At 35.8% G+C, this 22,426-nt stretch overlaps 1 protein-coding gene across 1 annotated transcript; it reads left to right on the top strand.

Moving 5' to 3' along the window:
- Nucleotides 1–33: 33 nt before the first annotated feature.
- Nucleotides 34–22,166, top strand: CLDN16 (claudin 16). The gene is made up of 5 exons (XM_022575100.2): nucleotides 34–275; nucleotides 13,504–13,606; nucleotides 17,149–17,313; nucleotides 20,208–20,399; nucleotides 21,066–22,166. Exons 1-5 carry the CDS (start codon nucleotides 105–107, stop codon nucleotides 21,197–21,199), a joined length of 765 nt encoding a protein of 254 aa, XP_022430808.2. The 5' UTR covers nucleotides 34–104; the 3' UTR covers nucleotides 21,200–22,166.
- Nucleotides 22,167–22,426: the final 260 nt, after the last annotated feature.

The raw sequence follows: 22,426 nt of genomic DNA, 5'->3' as shown, positions 1-22,426 counted from the left end.
CTTAAGACGCCTGCAGTGGGGAGTAAGGAAAAGGAAAAGACCAGCATTTTCAACATCCCCAGGTACCAGAAGCACAGAAGACTGACAGCATTCCAGCTACCTGCATGGGTCCAGGGCTGGCAGCTGCCCATGTGTCCCTTGCAGACAGGCTGTTCGTTAAGATGAGGGATCTTTTTCAGTATGTCGCCTGCTTCTTTGCATTTTTCTCTACTGGGTTCTTGGTTGTGGCCACCTGGACAGACTGTTGGATGGTGAATGCAGATGACTCCCTGGAGGTAAGAAGTCAGCAGCTTCTTTTACTGACCCAAGCCTGTCCAACTTTTCTCTAAGCCCCACTGGCCCATTACATTCACTAAGACTAAGATAGTAATAATAGCCAACACGGTTGGACTTGCTTCTTACTTACTACTTACTGAGTCTTTACATTATTAGCTTATTTAATTCTCACAGCTCATCTATGAGGTAGGTATTGTTGTTATCCCATTTTACAGATGAGGTAACTGAATAAGCCCTTTTTCATAAAGGTAAATTTACACAAGTGTAATTATATAAGCTTTCTAGAAATTCACCTCTTCCATTGCTGCATATACCAAATTGAATAACATTCCATTAACATCCTTTCTCACAAGCAGAAATTTGTTAATCTTGAAGACAGCATTAAAAGTAGTATGATAGACTTTCTTAAGGAGTGATCATCTAAATGTTGATCAAGTGATCAAACTCAAGTCATATAAAACCTACCCAATTACTGTGCAATGGAAAAAATGTCATTGTAAGGAGTTTCCTAGTAGGAGAAAACATTCTCTGGGAAACCAAGTTTTTCTAGTGTGTCCCAAAGTACAGGAGACAGATATGGGTTTAAGAAACCCTCTTTTAAAAATGAGTTGCTCTTGGGAACCTACTCTTCATGTACAAGATGAGTGAGTGGTTCATATTTGAAAATTTTATTTTTCTCACTGGAGAAGCTCTGAAAGAAGTAGTTTTCAAATTTAGAATTATTTTCTGTGGCTATAGGAATCTGAGAGAGGTCAAACTAAGTAAAAATCAATTCTTCAGACTCAGCAACTATTCATTTGTAAGGTTTCAAAAAGCGTAGGTGAGAAAAAGAAACAATATATCAGGAACTCACTGAGAATATACAGCAACTCACTATGTTCTCCTATGTACATCCTGAATGGAACAATTTACTCTAGCAAATGCTATACGTTTATGAAGTTTAAGAAAGATACCTGAGGGCAAGTTTTTATATTTTTTCTTCTAATTTTATTTATTAAACTTCCTAGTTGGAGTTTCGAATGGAAAGTAATAATCTTTTGTTTTTCTGTGTATTATTTTTGCGTTTTATTTTTTTCTTGCTTTTAAATTTCCTCTGACTCTTACATGGTATTTCAAAACCAAGAGAGTTTTAAGTGCTTCTTTAGCACTAGAAAATTATTTTTCTGAAAATTGTGATAGAACTGAAATACTATAAAGGATGTCTGCTATATGTTAATCCAGTGGTGCATTATCTGGCCATGCACATAAGTGGTGAATGAAAAAAACAAACCAAAACTGTCCTTTGAACAGTACTCAGAAAAGTGCAGATAGAAATGTTCTTCTACCATTAGCTTGCTAGAGTATGGGCTGCCAGTAGTAGGTGATGAATACAGAAATATGTTGGACTTGAGCTCACTTAAAATTATGTTTTTAAAAACATGCAAAATCTCATCTAAAAGCATTCTTAAAATATTTTCCAAAACAATTTGAAAATCTTTGTCCTTAAGCTGATGGAACTGCTAACTTCACTTGATAAGAAATGAAAGTTTAGAAAGGGTCAGACCTTGCTGAGACGGATTGGGAGTTCTGGCATTTAAAGTGCCTTCTTGCTTTCATCTCAGTACATTCAACCAATCTTCCCTCTGTTCTGTGCAAGAACACTTCTAGGTAAAATGAGAGGAATGAGTAGTCTAGTTTATTCACCTTGAGTAAATCCTTGCTAACCTCAGACTATAGTTTAGTAGTTTTTAGCTTCTTTCATATTTCCCATACTTGAGATGTATTGCAATAAATCTTCCCCAATAATCCTCCCCATTAAAAGAAGAACCCTTTAGTCATTTGTAGAGACACGGATGGATCTAGAGACTGTCATACAGAGTGAAGTTAGTCAGAAAGAGAAAAACAAATATTGTATATTAATGCATATATGTGGAACCTAGAAAAATGGTGCAGATGAACCGGTTTGCAGGGCAGAAATAGAGACACAGATGTAGAGAACAAATGTATGGACACCAAGGGGGGAAAGCGGCGGGGAGTGGGGGTGGGATGAATTGGGAGATTGGCATTGACATGTATACACTAATATGTATAAAATGGATAACTAATAAGAACCTGCTGTATAAAAAAATAAATAATATTCTAAAATTAAAAAAAAAACCCTTTAACAAATGAGGTCCCCTTCTCTCCAACAGTCTCTTTATTTGTCAGTATTTTTAAAGGGACGTGGAACTCGCATAACAATTACTCCTTCAGTTGGCTAGCATATAAAGTCATAATATAATCCATAAATGTCAAGGTTCTGATACTAACTGACTCAATTTTACTGTTTTGTCTCTTTGCTTCCTTCCTTGTTCATATATCGTTGTTGGTCCATATTAACAACTCACTTTAAACAACTACTGGACAAAAATTGACACAATAAAAGGGCTTTAAAAAAAAAAGCATACCCATAGAAAATTTAAACAAAAAGGAATATAATGAATTTTTTGCTTTGTTAATCTTTGACAGTGATGTAGGCATCAGTGTTGGAAAATGGATTCTGTAGTTCAGTTCAACATAACAAACATGAAATGTATGTCATTTCAAAGGTGCCGTGCAAATCCTCCAAGGGGAGTCAAAGCTAAAGCAAGAACCATTCCTGCCTTTCATGAGCGCACGTTTAGGGAGGAACAAAGATGCACATGAAACTCTAATAAAGGGTGTAGGCCAATTCATATTTGAGAAAGAAATGAACAAAGCAAAGAAGAGAGAATGATTATTTCCTGTCAGGAGCATCGAGACAGGCCTCAGGGAGGAAAAGACATTTGAACAAAGCGTCAAAAAAGATGCCAAGGATTTCAAAAGTTAGAAATGGCAGCAGAGGTCTTCCAAGAGAGAGGACAAATAGCAAAACTACAGGCTAAAGGTGAGTAACAGGGAGCAAGAAGCAGAGCTCAGGTATCCTTTTGACTTACTAGAGAATACTCAAAATACTACAAAATAGTATGGGGCCTCATTTATACCTGTCCTGAAGAGGTTAAGTAAAGTAAAAACATTAGGAAAAAGAAATAGCACACAGAATTGTGCACAGCCCCAAGTCAGGGACCAGGGGTCCTGAGCTACCATGCTTCTCCTGTCATTCTTGATTCATGTGTGTCTTGGGGAAGACTGGTGTGTGAAGAGAACCTGGGTTTTGAAATTATTCCAGCCTGTGTTCGCCTCTTAACTGTCTTCTGTGGAGCAGTCACAGCTCGTGTCTTCAGCTCAGTTTCCTCAATTATAAAATGAAGTTGAACTCAGTTGTTTTAAGGCCCTTTTTAGTCCTACATTCTTTATGAACTCCGTGACTATGACTTTCAGAACTCCTTGACTATGACTATGTCTAGAGACTTGACTATGTCTTCCAGAGAGATGGCCAGCCGCTGGAGGACTGATGGCATCTAGAACCTCCCTAGAAATTTCCACTAGGAAATCTACTGTGAATAGTCTTCATTTTTCTGTTAACTTTATATGCTCTTTCTTCCTATTTCCCACTCTACTTCTCTCCTTACTTTTTTTCTCCCTTCCTCCCTGCCTCCTTCCTCTTTCTTCTTCTTCCTCTTCTCCCTTCCTTCTCCCCCCCACTCCCTTTTCCTCCCTTTTAAAAAACCTTTCATGCCCTACTTCTCTTTTATTCTTCTTTTTCTACTCCCACCCTTCTCCTTCATCTCTTTATCTCTCTTTTGTGCTCCCCTTTTTTTTCTTTTCTTTCTATAATCTTTCATTCCACAAATGCTCTTTGATACCTACTGTCTAGTTGGTACTGTGGTGGGTACAGGTTATGAAGGAGGATGAAACTTGGATCTTCCTTAGGTTTCTCCCAGCATATTGGCAGAGACAGACAGGTAAACTGATAGTATGATATGACCAGTGCTAAGATTACAGGTAACTCTGAGTGGCCAGCTCACTTAGTCGTGTATAATCAGTGAAGGTTACCCAGAAGAAATATCTAAACTAGGCTTGAAGAACAAGTGAAGGGGGAAGAAAAAGCAGAGAGTATTGCATGCACAGGACATGATATAGGCAGAGATCTAGGTATGAGAGTGCTGTATGTTTATCACTTTGGACATATCGGAAAAAGTTTCCAACATAGGGAGGAGAATATAAGGGCTGGATCATCGAGGGCTTGTGTTCATGTAAAATATAGATCTTATACCATAGACAAGGGTGGTTCACTGTAAGAAAACACATATGTGTGTTTTAGAACGAGCAATCATTCTGGCTAATGTGGGGAATGATTAGAAAGGGTAAAATGAATTATAGGGAGATCAACTAGGCAGCTTTCCCCATAAAACAGGAGGAAAACATTGATGGTCTGAACTAGCGTGGCAGCAAGCATAAAAAGGGTACAAATGAACTTGTTTACAAAACGGAAGTAGAGTCACAGATGTAGAAAACAAACTTATGGTTACCAGGGGATAAGCAGGGAGGGATAAATTGGGAGACTGGGATTGACATATACACACTACTATATATAAAATAGATAACTAATAGGAACCTACTGTATAGCACAGGGAACTCTACTCAATACTCTGTAATGGTCTATATGGGAAAACAATCTGAAAAGAGTAGATATATGTATATGTATAACTGATTCACTTTGCTGTACATCTGAAACTAACACAACATTGTAAATCAACTATAATTCAATAAAAATTTTTTAAAAAGACATGAAGATATGGGAAACTAAAGAACTCACATTGATGGGATTAATAATTGATTGCATGTGGGGAAAGAAGGCTGATGGAGAAGGAGAAGTAAAATTTGAAATCCACTTTACTGTTTTGGGGTAATTGGAGGAAGGATGGAACCACTCACCTAGAGCTGAAATGGAGGAAAGTTAGTCTCTATACAGAAGTCATTAAGCAGCAACATCCCTGGACCATGACAATATTTTTTTCTTACTTAGATGTTTGCACAGCGCCTTGAGGGGGCCAGGAAGGGAATGCTTTTCAGTGTGGATGTTTACAGGTTGGACTTGATGTTACAGGGACCTAAGATTAAATCCCACCCTGCCAGGCAGTAGCTGTGTGAATTTAGACAGATGTTTAAGTTGTGTAAATCTGCATTTCCTCTTCTATAAAGGGAGAGTAACAATATGCACATGGCAAGTGTCTTGTGAGGGCTAAATGAGCCTGTGGATCTAGTTGACCGCAGTACCAGGCAAATACAAATCAGTCAATAAATGTTAGATATATTACCGTCTATTTGCAATTTATTGTTTTGTTTTTGTTCTGGAGGAGGAGATGACATTTTGTACAATGTCCACTGAAGGGAGAAATATGCGATTTAAGTTTTGTTCCTATTTTCTCTATTGATTCTCTTGGACACATTTTGTTTACTTCTCTGAGCTATGGTTTTTTCCATTTTTACACTTATGACTGTTCCCTTTTTGTCTAACCAGGGGAATAAGGCAGAGAATAGAGACAAAATAGCATAAGTTATATACTAAATACATTTTAAAAGAAAATAAATTATGAATTAATAACAAAAATATGTTAATTACATCATAAAATGTGTAATTCTTCATTATCCACAGTAAAATAGGAAAGTAGCTTCTTCACAGAGTTACTGGTCTCTCAATTGTCAGAAAGAAAAAATGTTTTCACAAGTTTATTTCATTTTTCAGTTCAACTTTTGTTAATTATTTACTGAGAATTTGTCATGTACCAAGCACTGTTATGATTAAAATTTTATGACCTCAAATGAAAGGTAATCCACATTTGGATTTATTTTATCTTCATTACCAGGCTCTCCCCTGGGATTTCTATTTTAATTAATGATGCTACAATTCTTTCATACATAAATATTGAAATTATTAGAGCTAGCATGTACTCTGATTATATATACTTGTTTTGCTTTCCAACTGATTTTAAACTCCTTTAGCAGACATTTGAGCCTAGAAATATTCTTTAATTTGACTCATGGTCTCCTACAGCTCCTAGCACCCCCTTCCACATAATGGGAACTCAGGATGCATTTGTTAATATGAAGTGAATGGGTACCTATTATGATACTTGACATACTTACTAAAAGAGTGAATAAATGAGTGAAATATAATGTGAAGTGATATTTGGAAATCTCACGTTGAACACTAAATAAGAAGTATCTCTGTAGAAATACCATCACTTTTTCTTAGGCAAGATCTTTCATCTTGCTGCAGTTTAAATTTTTTCAAGATATGGATTTGGTCCCTCTTTTTAATCAGATAGGAAAAAAGAGCCAATCCCCTGAGATGTATAATAAAGTTGGTGAAGAGTGTATTCCTACCTAGAAAATATAGCTTTTCTTCCTGGTGCTTCAAACAGGGAAAGAAATTAAGAAAAGGAGAGAGAGAAAAGGAAATTAATATTTTGTAATAATTCACTCAACGTAAATTGTGATCTCTGCCACTGGCCAGTAATCTTTGCAAAGTTGTGATTCCATACTCTCATAATGAAAACATTCTAAAATGATAAAATGTATGACTTAAATTAAATAATAAATATTAAAATTGAAATATTTATATAGTCCATATATGTAAATTAGGTAATATGACCATGAAGGCCGCAAACATTATATTAATACCTAATAAGTTTGCATTATCCCATTCTTGCCATTTGTGCCTTTATCCAGTGATCCACAGCTAAGCAAGAAGAGTTAAACCAAATATATTTTAGCAAATAAATTCATGGTACATAAATGAAGTAATTTTTTATTCCAATAGAAAGGTGACATCTATTTTATTTATTTTAATCTTGTTTTCTCATCCTTATAAATACCTGTCTTGAGTTCTTTTAGGCCCTGGGATAGTAAGAAAAAGAAAAGAAAATGTAAAAATTAAAAGTTCAGAACTTTAGTATGAAAAATTCAAATGCCTTTTTGTTCAAAGTGAAAATGTTTCACGTTTTAGTAGTAAAACATTATTTACTACAGCATTATTAAAACTTTTGCACTCCAATAAATATATTCAATTAAGTACTGGAAACAAGTAAGTTGCATCTTCAGCATTAAAGTGCACTAGCACAGGGATGGTAAAGTGGTGTGAAAACTATAAATCTCTATTTTATGCATATGCAACGTGGTTTTTAAAAGAATATATCTTCATGACATCCCATTTTTCTTTTGGCTAATGATTATTCTTCCTATATATATTATATTTACACACAAATCCCAATGCATATGCATTTATAACATAATGCATAGTGACAAAGAAAAATCTTGTTTGATTGTGGTCAACCAAGAAAAAACATTTACTAAGCCTGCTGTGTATAATTACTATATATATTGGGTTGGCCAAATGGTTAGTTCGTTTTTTTCCATAAGATGGCTCTAGTAACACTTAGCTGTCTTTTAAATTCATTCAAAACAATTTTGTTAGATTGTTTCTGACAGCTGTCATATCAGAGTACATTTTAAAAAGACATCAAAATTGGTGAATTTTTGTGTAGCCATTTTAATATTGAAGGCGGAAGAAAAAAAGCAACGTTTTCAGCATATTATGCTTTATTATTTCAAGAAAGGTAAAAATGCAACCTAAATGCAAGAAAATATTTGTGCAGCATATGGAGAAGGTGCTGTGACTGGTTGAAGGTGTCAAAAGTTGTTTGCCAAGTTTCGTGCTGGAGATTTCTCTCTGGACGGTGCTCCATGGTTGGGTAGAGCAATTAAAGTTGATAGCGATCAAATCGAGACATTAATTGAGAACAATCAACGTTGTACCACATGGGAGATAGCAGACATACTCAAAATATCCAAATCAAGCACTGAAAATCATTTGCACCAACTTGGTTACGTGAATCGCTTTGATGTTTGGTTTTCACATAAGGTAAGCGAGAAAAACCTTCTTGACCATATTTCCGCATGAGATTCTCTACTTAAACATAATGAAAACGTTCGTTTTTAAAACAAATTGTGACGGGTGATGAAAAGCGGATACTGTACAATAATGTGGAACAGAAGAGATCATGGGGCAGGCGAAATGAACCACCACCAACCACACCGGTCTTTATCCGAAGAAGGTGATGTTGTGTATATGGTGGGATTGGAAGGGAGTCCTCTATTATGAGCTGCTTCTGGAAAACCAAACGATTAATTCCAACAAGTACTGCTCCCAATTAGACCAAATGAAAGCAGCACTCGATGAAAAGCATCCGGAATTCGTCAACAGAAAACGCATCATCTTCCATCAGGATAACACAAGACAGCATGTTTGTTTGATGACCAGGCAAAAACTGTTATAGGTTGGCTGGGAAGTTCTTCATTCATCCACCATATTCAACAGACATTGCACCTTCGGATTTCCATTTATTTTGGTCTCTACAAAATTCTCTTAATGAAAAAATTTCAACTGCCTGGAAGATTGTAAAAGGCATTTGGAAAAGTTCTTTTCTCAGAAAGATAAAAAGTTTGGGGAAGATTGAATTATGAAGTTACCTGAAAAGTGGCAGAAAGTAGTGGAACAAAACGGTGAATATATTGTTCAATAAAGTTCTTGGTGAAAATGAAAAATGTGGTTTTCTTTTTACTTAAAAACCGAAGACAGTTTTTGGCCAACCAAATATATATATATATATGTAAATTTCTCCTATGTAACAGGAGGAGAAAATGCCAATTAATTAAAGTATTTTTAAGTTTCTCTCTTCTCAAAAGATATATAAAATATATGGAGGCATGACAGGCACACTCAAAACTGCAGAAGATAAGACAATGCAGGCAAAATTGTGTGTTGCCACTTGTAAATATTTTCAGAGGGATAAGAAAAGGGAAACTGGCAAAGGCTAGGATAGAGAAAAGAGAAACCTTAATTGGAAACTGCTAAAGAGGTTAGAATAAGAAATTCCAGGATTAAGGAATTAATTTATGCCATTATAAACTCAACTAGGAAGAGGGACCATCAGTCCCTCTTCCCAAAAGTTTCCTGAAACTATTTTTCTATGTGGTATCCTGCTCATCCTTAGTATTGTGGTAAACACTTTCCAGAGCCAGTTGAGTAGATAGGGTCCAGGCTGACACCAAATCAGCATAAACTCTCTGGTCTCAATAATATTTCTTTAACTCCTGGATTTAGACATTCTAGCCTGTTCAGTCAAGTCAAAAGGACATATTAAGCCTCAACTGTGTGTACAGTATATCAGTAACCATTTTCTATGCCAAGTGAGAAATGAGAGTTAATGTGTATGAATTAGAAAAATTGACAAATATTTTCCCTCAGTAAACATCTTTTGAGCATCTATTATATACTGAGAAGGGGGATTTGTAAGCTCCTTGAAGCAAGGTGCCATACCTATCTTGATCATTGCTGTATCCCCAGCACTTAGCCGGTTGACTGACACATGACAGACATTTAGTGAACATAGTTTGAAAGGCAGACTTGGGAGACAGATGCACATAAATGCACATAAAAAGATAATGCAATATTATAAATGCTATAGAAATATGGACTAGTTACTGTGGGCTCCAAGAAGAGATTAACTCCAGCTGGAGAGACTGGGAGAATCTCATGGAAGAAGGGATATCTTTGAGGTGAGATTTAAATGACAGGGAGAAATTTGAAGATCCACTCAGCTCCTGCTAATTGCTGCTATGTGCAGCCAGGGAGTCCAGGTGGCCAGACTGACCAAGTTTCCAAGGGAAGCCAGAAATCTGTACTCTTCTGTAAAATCTCACTGTTTCACTGTTGGCAGGTAATTAATATTAAGAAATTTAGGTTGGCCTCATGTTTGTGACTTGCACTTTTATTGCCACACATTGGATAAACTGACTTCTTCCCACTTCAGCACCAACAGATATTTATTGAAATGATATAAAAATTCCCTGAGTATTATTTTATATGTTATTTATTAATATATGAATCACATGTTAAGAGCACAAAGATTAAATTTGTAATCGTCTATTTTGGACAACGCTGTGAGATGAAATTATTAGTTAATATTGTTTTTACCTGTTAAGTAAGGTTAACCGTAATATTTTAAGCATGAGTCTGCTTTGTAAGAACCTTGTCTTAAAACTTTAAAGAATGTAGATTTGTTTGTTTTAGAGAGTTCTTAATAAACCATTGTACAACAGGAGGATAAGTGAAGATTCTAAATTATAGGCAAGGAGGGCTTTCCTAAATGTGATAAATAACGAACAGTCTTTTAACCTTGTATTTTGTGCACAAAGGCACCTTTAAGGGTGTCTCCAGTAAGTGCTATATTAACACAGAAGTTTAGTTAATTACAGCCGCTATTCTCACGTACCTTAACTGAGTGTGAATACCAAGCAATCTAATATTGTGCCCCTAAGCATTAATACCTAATGAAATTGGATTCCTTGTTTCCTTTAATGAGCTCATTGCTTTTCTAAATATGGTCATTGCAGGTAAATGATCAATAGCCTTGAAAATGACACCATTACTGGATTATTTTGGCAAGAAAAAAATACTCTTTTTAGTTTAAATATCCTCACATGTATAGCTCAGCTCATTTCCTAAATAACCTCACATATAATGAGAATGACTATAGTAGGTTTTATTTGTTTGTTTCAGTGGCTGAGTTAGACAGCAGGAAATTGGGGACAGTCACTCTCTGATTATAGAATAGGACTTCAGGTCCATATAACCTAGCTCAAATTGGAATGAACTGGATCCAGTGTGTTCCTGTTAATTGACAGACTGAAGGGTAATAGGCTATGAGAAGGCATGTCTTCTGTTGTGGTATAATAGTTCAGTACAAATTGTCTCTACTATCCATTTCTTAGGGCTGCCATAACACATTGCCACAATTTGGTGGCTTAACACAAGTGACATTTTTCCCTTACAGTTCTGAAGGCCAGGATTTTGAAATCAAAGTTTTGGCAGGGCTACACCGCCTCTGAAGGCTCTAGAGGAGAATGCATTCCTCGCCTCTTCCAGCTTCTGGTGACATAGGCATTCCTTGATGTGGGCCCATGTCACTCCAGTGTCTGTGTCTGTGGGCACATTGCCTCCTTCTCTTCTGTCTGTCTCTCCTCTCTGTGTCTCTTCTTATAAGGACACTTGTCATTAGATTTAGGGCCCACCCTGGTAATCCAAGAGGATCTACTTTTCTCAAAACCCTTAATTTAACTACATATGCAAAGTCCCTTTTTCCAAATAAGGTCGCATTCACAGGTTCTGGGGATTAGAACATGGATACATCTTTTGGGGGGCTGCCATTCTACCCATTACATCTACCTTTCTCCACTTTCATATGGTTAGTTAGTAATGCTGAACTTAGTCACTACTCAGGTTACTATACTGTTTAAGTATTTTACTAGTATTATCATTTATTGAGCAAATCATCTATGTTGTGTGTGTTTGTAATTTTTAATTCTTATAGTCACCCTAGCATTAGCTCCTTTATAAAGATAAGGAGATTGAGGCTCAAGAAAAGTAAGGCCTTGCCAGGGATGCAACACAGCTAATAAGAGTGTCAATTTAAAGTCTGTGTTTCTTCAGTTATAGCTTAAATTTCATGTGCATGTAAGTTTACATAGTCACATCCTTCTTTAGAAATTGATATATTAGGTTTCGCAAGATGGATTTTCTTTATCAATATTTTGGTCTCTATGGTGCCTCAGGTCAGATAATATTCCAACATTCTAAAACATCACTACTAGATTTAATCTTAGGAAGAGCAAGCCAAAGTGAGGTTTCATAGAATGATGGCCATAGGATGAGATTAAAGTTAGGGCTTACTACTTCATCCAAAACTATCTTCCAGTTTCCAATTCTGGAGTACTTTCACCTGAAGTAAAATTGGAATTAAAAAAAATAGGTTTTAAGTATACTGCAGTGCTTAAGAGCGTACACACAGACTGCTGTGTTTGAATCCTATCTCCTCCATTTAGCTACACTTTCTGGGGTTATCACTTAACTTTCCTGTGCCTCCTTTTCCTTATTTGTAAAATGGACAGTAATAATGATAGAGCACAGGATCCTCTAATTAATAAGTGAGGTGATAATACACTTAAACAGTAACTGCTTCAGAGTATAGATTCAATATAGAGTTATTAATTATTACCAATTATAAGCATTTTACATACAAAGTGAAAATAGAAGTACAGCATTCAAAATTGTGATGGAGTAGCCAGCAGTAGAGTTTTATTTGGTGCAAAACACAACTTCAACGCAGAACATGGGTCAAAGAGTTTCATAGCGCAAATATTCTCTGATATAATTTTCTTTTGCAAATCAAATGTTTCATGTTCCTTCCTTTCTTCTCCGCACCCGTTATAATCTCCCTGCCTTTGCATTTCTCTTCCCACTCTGCTCTGTTATTTCTTCTTTCTTTAAGGAAAACTTTAAGCTTTCTTTTTCCAAGATAATTTGTGGTTAAATCTTACTAAACTATTCCCAGATTGCCAAGGTAATGGGAATCTGTAATCAAATCAGAATAAACAATCATATTAGTTCTGTTCCATATGTATGAGCTCTGTCAAGAATACTTGAACACATTTTCTGTTGGCATGTTTACAATTCTAGGAAATCTATTTTGACTTGCAGCTTATAGGTAAAATATGAGAAGGCTCAGGACACTTGGACCTTTTAGCTCTAAGTGGATACTTAGAATCATCTGTACAGCATTTCTAAGTAAAAGTGATTTATGACTGCAAGGTTGTATGAAATTAATGTTCAGTTTGTTTACATCCATCTCATAGCTTAACCATTGGTAGTCCGTCAGTGGAGCGAGGAAGAAGTAGTATGGTCTTTATGTATAACTTTCTTTGACCATTATTTTAAATTTATGAACTTCATATATAATAACATGTTTCTTCATGGGACTCATTGTTCATGATGAAGAAAAATTAATGTACATTCCTAATAGACTCAAGATGTCAGCAGTTATCACCTATTGTTATATTGATTTTTTTTTTTTTGGATAAGTAAATGTCAGCATATGGTAGTGAAATGAATTGTTGCCCTATTAAACTGACTCGATGATAGAACCAGCCATAGGCATTTGCATATGTTTAATTCTGATTTTATCCATTTTAGGCATGACTTCTTACCGCCCCCACCCCCAAATCAGGAAGTGATTTTACTTCCTGGTGGGGAAAGCCTTGAATTGTTAGTGCTTAAGGGAAAATACTGTAAAATGCATTGTGTTTGTTGTAAATGAAATTCTGATCATGCTTGTAACCACCGTACTTTGCTATCAAACTCACAACAGCCAAGTTCTTCCTTTGATCAAGGTGAATTGAAGTGTGTCTGCCTGAGTTGTTTCACATGGTGTCTTCTCCAACATCTAGGTGAGCACAAAATGCCGAGGCCTCTGGTGGGAGTGTGTCACAAATGCTTTTGATGGGATTCGCACCTGTGATGAGTACGATTCTATACTTGCTGAACACCCCTGTACGTATGCCTTAGACATCACCCTTGTCAGGGAGGGAAGACCAAAGGAAATTGAACTCAGGTTTCCATTATGTGTTTTTGTTTTTTACGATTCAATTTTAAGGTTCTGTCCAGTTTTAAATGTTTCAATTAGAAATTTAGTTTATTTCTAAAATATGAATTGAAACATTTTTAGCATATTTTATCTTTTCCCATGTATTTATAAATTCCTTTAGGGTAAAAATATTATCTTGTTCAGTTCTGCTATCCCACAAAGGGTCTGGTATAGTGTCTTATACACAGCAGGCTTATAGTAAACACTTTTTAAATTGAAATGAAATCTTCAGGGTGCAGTAATTTTATGATTAGAATTGACCAGTTAGATGAAAAGCATTTCAGAGATGTCTTTTAGCTATGACTTAGGTCAGATAGAAACTTTACAGTATTTCAATGGATGACTTGCTAAGAAAGAGAGATAGTGGATGTAGAGGGGCAGAGACAGAGACAGAAAAACAGATAGGGAGACAGATAGGCAAAGAGAGACACAGACTGTGGGATCAGGGAATGAAAACATTAAAATATGTGACACATTCTTAGCAGAAATAAAAAGCCATCTCCTAGATCTTCCTTACCTTTAGCTTTAAATTATAATTAGGTGTTAACAAGGCCCATGTTTCTATGAATAAAAGATTTCATAGATCGAAAAACCTTATTACTGATTCTCTCAACTCTTCTCCATACCATTTATTTATTTATTTGTGTTTGTTTGTTTATTTACTTATTAGAACATCCAATCGTGCCAAGAAATACTGGTGCTGTTATTAAAGCAAATTGGTTTTAGTCTCTTTCAAATCAAATGATGGGTGGTGGTACAATATCACAACTTCTTTTCTTAAGATAAATGAAAAGTAAACCCTTAGAATGTGACTTTTCCCCTGAACAGCTATTTCGGTGCAGGGAAAAACACTTAAAAGGAGCTGTGCTCTACAAATATCTTTCTCTGCCATTTAGGATTTGAGTGCCTGAAGCATTTTTTAATTCATAAAGCTTTTATTTCATTTTTTAGAAAAAGGCCTTTTATGTTTTCCTCTTTTTTTCCCTTCTTGCACTAACCTAGTTCTATCTACAAAGAAGCACGATTTGGTCAATAGGAATGGGCATTCATGTTCACGTGGACCCTAGGCTATTCCAGAAATGCAGTGCTATGGCTAGAGTTGAGAAGAAAATAGAAAGATGAAATATTTCAAACTTTTAAATATCTGTTATATACATTTATGTAAGAAGAAAATAAAATTATTCACAAGCCTACTACACAGAGAAAACCACTGTTTATATTTTTAAATGGTCCTTTATCTTTTGCCTATACTATCTCACATTTGTCTTTTGATATATTTTTACCTATTACTTTCAAATAATATGCTAAAAATCCATTAATTTTCTTTAAAAAATTCTATCATATGCTTAAAGACTAGAGAGATGAAAATGTGTTCTAAGAAAATAATATAACTGTACCCTCTAAGTTAGGATGTTACCTGTAAGAGAGTAGATTTTATTTTTGGTCTTTGTTGTCTTTTATACAATCACAATTAGATCACCTTTCTCATTACCTTGTATACTTATTTAGACCCAGATGCATTTTTATTTATTTATTTTTTTGTGGTACTCGGGCCTCTCACTGTTGTGGCCTCTCCCGTTGCGGAGCACAAGCTCCGGACGCGCAGGCTCAGCGGCCATGGCTCACGGGCCCAGCTGCTCCGCGGCATGCGGGATCTTCCCGGACCGGGACATGAACCCGTGTCCCCTGCATTGGCAGGCGGACTCTCAACCACTGTGCCACCAGGGAAGCCCCGAGATGCATTTTTTTAGGGCTCCTGTTGATACTGTTAATTTGAGCCCTTCTCCACCCCCCAAATCAGAATATTTAACATTATTCTGGCAGCCAAATCTCAGATAATCTCCAAAAGGAAATTCTTGGCTGGCCAGCATTAGCAATCTCTTGCAGAGCTGCCCTCTTGGAACTGGGCTAGCCATGTGGCCCCTGGATGACGCCATAGGCATGAGTCCTGTAGTTCCACAGAGCATCTGAGACACACTTTGTATGGGAGCAAGGGTCAGAGAGGGGAAAACCAGGGCCAAAAATGATTTCAGGGCACCCCATCCAGATAGCAACCCTGGCCCTGTTGATCCCAGATTCCAGAAGAGGACTTAGAAAATTTCATGGGAGGCACTCCAAAATGTGGGACCACTTAGTTTGGGGTGCTGAATAGGAAGCCCACTTATATATAACATTTGAGGATCAAGGAGGTCTGCTAAAATATAAAAACTCATATCACCTAATGAGTTACATAGTTTTCTCTTTCCTTAATTTTGAAGAAAACAAAATGAACTTTAGATTTGGCCTAAATTTTAAAAAATAATGTCACATTTTGAGATCTTAAATATTCACCTATTAATAAGGTAGAAACTGATTTTATGCATTGATTTCCTCTCTTTGATGGATTATAAAAAGATTTTATATTTGAAATGAGGAAAATTGGCCACATTTTCACAAGCCATCTATAATTAAATAACCCCTAAAGTTGTCTCATCATTGAGGAAAAATTATTTCAATACAAGGAAACTCCAGGTCACTATGAAAATAAAACATAATTATGATACCATCAAAGGAATAAATTTTATTACTCCTCTCCAGTAGCCAGCTAAAGTAACAATAGTTCTGACTTCAGATAATTAACCCTCCATTTGTGACAACATTATTCTAGTTTTAATTTAGTGTCACTGGGACTCACAGGTGAGGAGGCTTTCACAGTTGATGATGCTCCCATTGCAGATGACTGTTACTATTCTACTTCTATTTACCTGATCTTCTCTTTCCTGGACTTTCTACCACATATTCTCATTGGCCATAGCTTTAAAATATGCTTCGTTGACAATGCAAGGTTGAAGGGTTAATGCAGAGTGTTGGCCAAGAAGGGTCACCACCTGAAGGAACAAAAGAAAATAAATAGTCTTCTGTTTAATAATGGAAGCTCCTTCTTCTAAAGATCTGCTGATGGCTCCTACCTGAACTGGCAAGAGATGTCTTGAAGTATATTATTCTGCTCCCCTATTTTAACCAATCTGTTACATTTTTTCAATAAAACTTCAAACAAATGTAGTGATTATTTATTTATTGAATACTTATTGGTTGTCTTCAGAAGAAGAGATACTCTACTTTCAATTCAGCATTAAGCTAATACTTGTGAATGAGACTCATTCCAAAACAGGAGGCAAAAAGGAAATAGTTATTTAGTCCCCACCATATGCCAGGCATTTTGCTAGATGGCCAACAAGACTATAATAAGCAGTCCTTAACCAAATAATACTGTTGATAGTCTCGTACTATTTTTGCATTTTATGAAAAATTAAGGGTATTTATTTTCAAGTTCATGCATATTTGAAGTCTGATTTTATTCGGTGGGCATGTGTTAATGTACGTGGCTGTCTGTTTTTTGGTGTACCTCTGTGTATTCACATGTCTCCTTCCTCTGACTATGCTGAAACCACATGCTCTGATCTTCTAGTGAAGCTGGTGGTAACTCGGGCGCTGATCATTACTGCAGATATTTTAGCTGGATTTGGATTTATTATCCTGCTCCTTGGTCTTGACTGTGTGAAGTTCCTCCCTGATGAGCCATACATCAAAGTCCGCATCTGCTTTGTTGCTGGAACCACATTACTTATAGCAGGTATTGGTCTGGACTAGTGATGGGGATAAAGATACCCAACTAAGGTCTTGGGATGAAGAAGGGTGCTGTTCTGAAGTAGTTCATTTTAGGATAATATTTGACTTGCTTTTCTAGATTGAAGGAATAAGGAGCACATCCACCAACCCTGCTTTCCTTAGTTTTGGAATCAGATAATTAATCTTTTGTTAATATCCCTGGTCAGGGTTTATTGAAGTCCTCAAACTATTTTTTAACTATTTAAAAAGTTATATAAAGCTTTAAATTAAAAAAAAAATTGTGATTATTCCTGAAGTTAAATCCTAAAATAAGCCTCCAGCCGCCACCTTCTTGCCTGTACACGCCCTTACCAGTTCTTCTTGGCAATGAACTAAATTGTACCAAGTCCTGTGTTAGACTTTTCTCATGTGCCAACTCATATGATCATAACTGTAACAATAAACAGATTATGCTATTATCTCTACTTAAGAAGCTGGTGAATAAATGGAGTTCTGAAGACATAAATCAAGCATGAGTAATAAACAATAAATCAAGAATCACTTTATATGGTGTTTATTAGTGAAACAGCAAAATTGATATTTTACTGAGGTCTGTCATCAAATTCAATTTAGTCTTCCTTTATCATCATGTCTTTTTTGGATTGTAACATAAGTTGGGAGGAAGTACACTGTGAAAGAAATCAAAGTGTAGGAAGATTGAAAACCAATGAGTCCACCCTCCAGAGAGAAAACCATCTTCTTTTATGGTAGCAGCAAAAAGTTAGCAAATGCTTGCAGGTATATATATATATATATATATATATATATATATACATATATAAAATGTGTGACTTAGGCCAGTTAATCTGTCTCCTTTTCTTGGTCTACAAATTAGCGTGAAGCCTCAGCAATAATATCTACTCCTAATTGTTGTAAAGATCCCAATGTGGGCAGAGTAAGCCCATAGCTGAAAGTCTCACCCATCACATAGTCAAGAGTGGGGCCTCCCTGATATTTTCACACAAGGCCCTAAGGATCCTTAGGTTGTACTAAAAAATCACAAGAATTTAGCACTTTGTTTTCCTTTTAAAGATATTCATTCCCATATCCAGCCTAGTGATAACATAAAGCTTTTGTATGTAACAACGTATTCATGTAACAAATTTAAACATCATTTAATGCTTTGCAATTTTATTCTAGAATGCTTTTTGAGATATCACTAATCTACTCCATTTTTTATAAAATAGCAAAATGAACTAAATTTAAAGAAAAATAAGTCACTGAAGAAAATCCCTGCAGGAACGGCTAAAGAGATACTAAATTAAATCGCCAGAGATGGCCAAAGCCTTGGAATCCTCATTTGAAATTAGTATGCCATGTATATATTTATATATATATACACACACACACATATATACATGCACACACATAGATATATACACATAACTAAAAGTGGGGTCTTTTTGCTCCCCGCTCAAAAGCCAATAAAGAGGTAAAGATGGTGGAAAGGAAAGTTTGCTTTATTTTGGATGCAGGCAACCAGTGGGGAGGGCAGACACCTGTCCAAAGGCTGACCTCCGCCCCCCACGCCCCAACAATCAGGGAGCAAGAGCTTTCATAGGTGGAGGGAAGGGGCTACATGTAGAAACAATACAGTCAGCTCTGACAGCCATCTTGAAATCGGTCATTGGTGGTCTGACCAGCATCATCTTGATTGTTTTAAGTACAGTTAATCTTCAGTTCCATGGTCAGTTTGTTCCCATTTCTTTGAGGCCAGTTCTCAGAATTGTGGCAGCTTATGTCATGGCTACAGTCTGCTCATCATATAGTTAACTTCTTCCACCTGGTAGGGGTTTCAGTATCTATAAAACAGCCCACAGGATATGGCTCAGAGTACTATCCATAGCCCTTGAGAAGGAACTAAAGGTCCTTGACTTTGCTTACTGACTAAACTATCATTGTTTTGTCCTGTCTGACTGCTTTTTGTTCTTCTGCATTTTCTCACATCTCTGATTAAACTTATTCTTTGGCTAAAGTTTTTCCACAGACAAAAGGCAGGCGGAGGACGTGGGGGAGAAAGGACCATAAGGTCCTGCTCCGTTTCACACACACACATATATATGTGTGTATATATATATGTGTGTGTGTGTGTATATATATATATATATATGCATATGTATATATATGCACACATATATATGTATATGTATATATACCAAAATCTCTTTCTAAGTTTCGAAAAAAAGTTTTCATCCTAAACCTATGGGTTACAGTATTACGGGAAAGGTGTGGTAATTTACACCCTGTATTTTAATGGTTACTATGTGTTCATGATCTGGTCCTTCTTAAACTTCTTGCATTAAACAATTGGGAAAAGAATGCAATTAAATTGTGACTTCAATAGATATCACAGACAGACTTACTAGAGAAAAAATGTGAGAGTTTCTTGGGGGTTACAGATTTCAGAAGCACCATTTTCATATAGCCTTTTGTCTGACAACTCGCCACTCTTTTTTCTTACCTCTGAGCCCTGGCATGCAATTTATACCTTAAAAGCAAGAGGACTCTAGTGGCATTGTTTCAAGACAATCAATTTTCAGAAAGACTAATCTGTGAGAATTAAATTTTATTTAAGATGGACAATATTTCTTAGTCTATCCTAATATGGTGTGAGAGTGTTAGATAAATTTTCAATTTCTACTTTAGTTATTTGTTTTTAACCTCAAAGTACTAAAATGAAGGACTTTAAAAACATAGTTTCCATATGGGTGCTGATTATGTAGCTGACATAGCTTCAGTCATAGGGCTGGGGAGCCATAGAATACTCTTAAATACAATACAGTAGAATACTCTTAAATCTCCTTGGATTTAAATTTTTAAAAGACCTGCATTATTTTTAGCAATTTTCATCTCCTTCAGGTGCCCCGGGAATCATTGGCTCTGTGTGGTATGCTGTTGATGTTTATGTGGAACGTTCTTCTCTGGTTTTGCACAATATATTTCTTGGCATCCAATATAAATTTGGTTGGTCCTGTTGGCTTGGAATGGCTGGGTCTCTGGGTTGCTTCTTGGCTGGTGCTGTCCTCACATGCTGCTTATACCTCTTCAAAGGTAAGAAAAAAATAAAATAGCACACTTCCTTGCCTCCAGTATCATTCCTCCCAACCCAATGGAAACACAACTCACCAGCTCAAACTAATGTTGATAACTTGATCCCTACCTATTACCGTTAGAAATTTCAGTTGTTCAAGGACAACTGATTTGCAATACTAGAACCTTACTATCCTGTTAGTGGTATAGTTGTTGAAAAGAAAAAAAAAGAATACTACAGCTACAACTGTATCTAACATTCAAATATATAATGGTTATTTTGATGTGTCATAATCTTATATATCTCACTTCACCCAATCAACTAAATTTATATCTACAATTTATATCTACAGAGAAGTAAACAGAGAGCCAAGTCAAATGCATACTTGTTGTTAAAAAGTGTGTTGTGTTACTATTGGGTTTCTCAAAATGTCACTGAAAAAAAATAAGGAAATCCCTCTTCTCATAAGAAAGAAAAGAAAAGGAAATTACTTGATTGAATTTTAAATCTAAAAATAACTTTCAAGTTGAAAATCTTAGAGTTTCTTCTAGGTTCTTAGATGATTCCTTCTTATAATATTTATATTATTGCCTCTTTTGGGTAAGAGTATATAAAATTACATTTTCCCCCAAACTTTACTGAGCCATAATTATTTTTATATCGCCATGTTTATCTCTTCCAAACAGATGTTGGACCTGAGAGGAACTATCCTTATTCCAGGAGGAAAGGCTATTCAACTACAGCTGTTTCCATGGCCCAGTCATATGCAGCCCCTCGGACACAGACTGCCAAAATGTATGCTGTAGACACTAGGGTGTGAAGTGACACATATCAGTCAGTGTGTATATGTTGTTTAACTAACCAATCAATATGTTCAAGTTAATAAAATAGCCGGCCAATCCAGGAACAGTTATCTAGACTTCCTGTTCAACTAAATTAATTGCTTAGCTTAATCAAAAAGTTTGATTCTCCTCTCACTTCTCCTTCTCAATTATTCTTATATTCTTCCACATTCTTTTACCATCTCTCTCTCACACATATACACACGTACACTTTCCCTGTATTTTAAGATAAGGTTGCTGTGATATAAAACTGTTCGTTGTGATATGGCTGCTGAGATTCTAATCTTTGAAAGGATTGACAAACTCTTAGCTCTTTCCCTGGTTTTTGGCACATTTTTGTATTCTCAATTGAGTGAGTTATTTGATAACTTTGAAGAAGATGATTCTTCCGAATTCTAACGAGTATATCAAGACTTACCATTGCTCTGATTCTGTTAAAATAGAAAAAGAAAATAACAGCTTCATGTACCAGCCACTGGTGGGAGTTAAAGATAAAAAGGTCCCCCTCCAAACTCTAAATGTCAAAAGCAAATGCTAAATTAATACCAGAGTCAGTGCTGACCTTCTTCCTCATTAACCACATTAAAGATCTGTGTATTTTTTAAATCACTACTCCAAGTTTGCCTATAGATTGTCAAATATTAAACTACAGCAGTTAATAGCTAAACCGGGGAGTTCACTTAGCATTGATTGGGCATCCAAATGTATCTCAAGAATGTACCATATTAGAATTCACCAATTCAGGTGTCCTCTCACCACTGGATCCTCAGCACCCAGCAAAATAGCTGACATATGATAAAATGTAAAAAATATTTGTTGCTTGAAAGCAATAAAGGCTCAACAATTCTCTTTGAAAAAAAACAATTTTCCTCACAAAATATGTGCTTTTTGAAAAAATAGAATTATATACACACTTAAAGAAATCAATGAATAACTGCTAAAGGGATTTTGTTCATATCCATAATATAAACATATTTCAATTTTTTTAATTGTAGAGTTCTTTTTAAAGTTATAAAATTTAACCTCAGGTTTTCTGGTTCCTTGAAACTCACATGAATAGCATTAATAGCCATACAGTACCTTAACAGACTATCAACTGAACTACAAATTAGTTCTTTGGAAAATGGAAATTTAGTTGTGAACGTCTGAAGCTCCCAAAAGAAGTGTTTCCAATTTAAAAAGCTAAAAATAATGTGAAAACGAGA

Source organism: Delphinapterus leucas, chromosome 4, assembly GCF_059928025.1.
Source record: "Delphinapterus leucas isolate spDelLeu-1000000601 "Yukka" chromosome 4, BTC_Dleu_Yukka2, whole genome shotgun sequence".
In the NCBI taxonomy this organism is placed as follows: Eukaryota; Metazoa; Chordata; class Mammalia; order Artiodactyla; family Monodontidae; genus Delphinapterus; species Delphinapterus leucas.
Note: the sequence above shows the minus strand (reverse complement) of the source record. Positions and strands in the feature narration are given on the sequence as shown.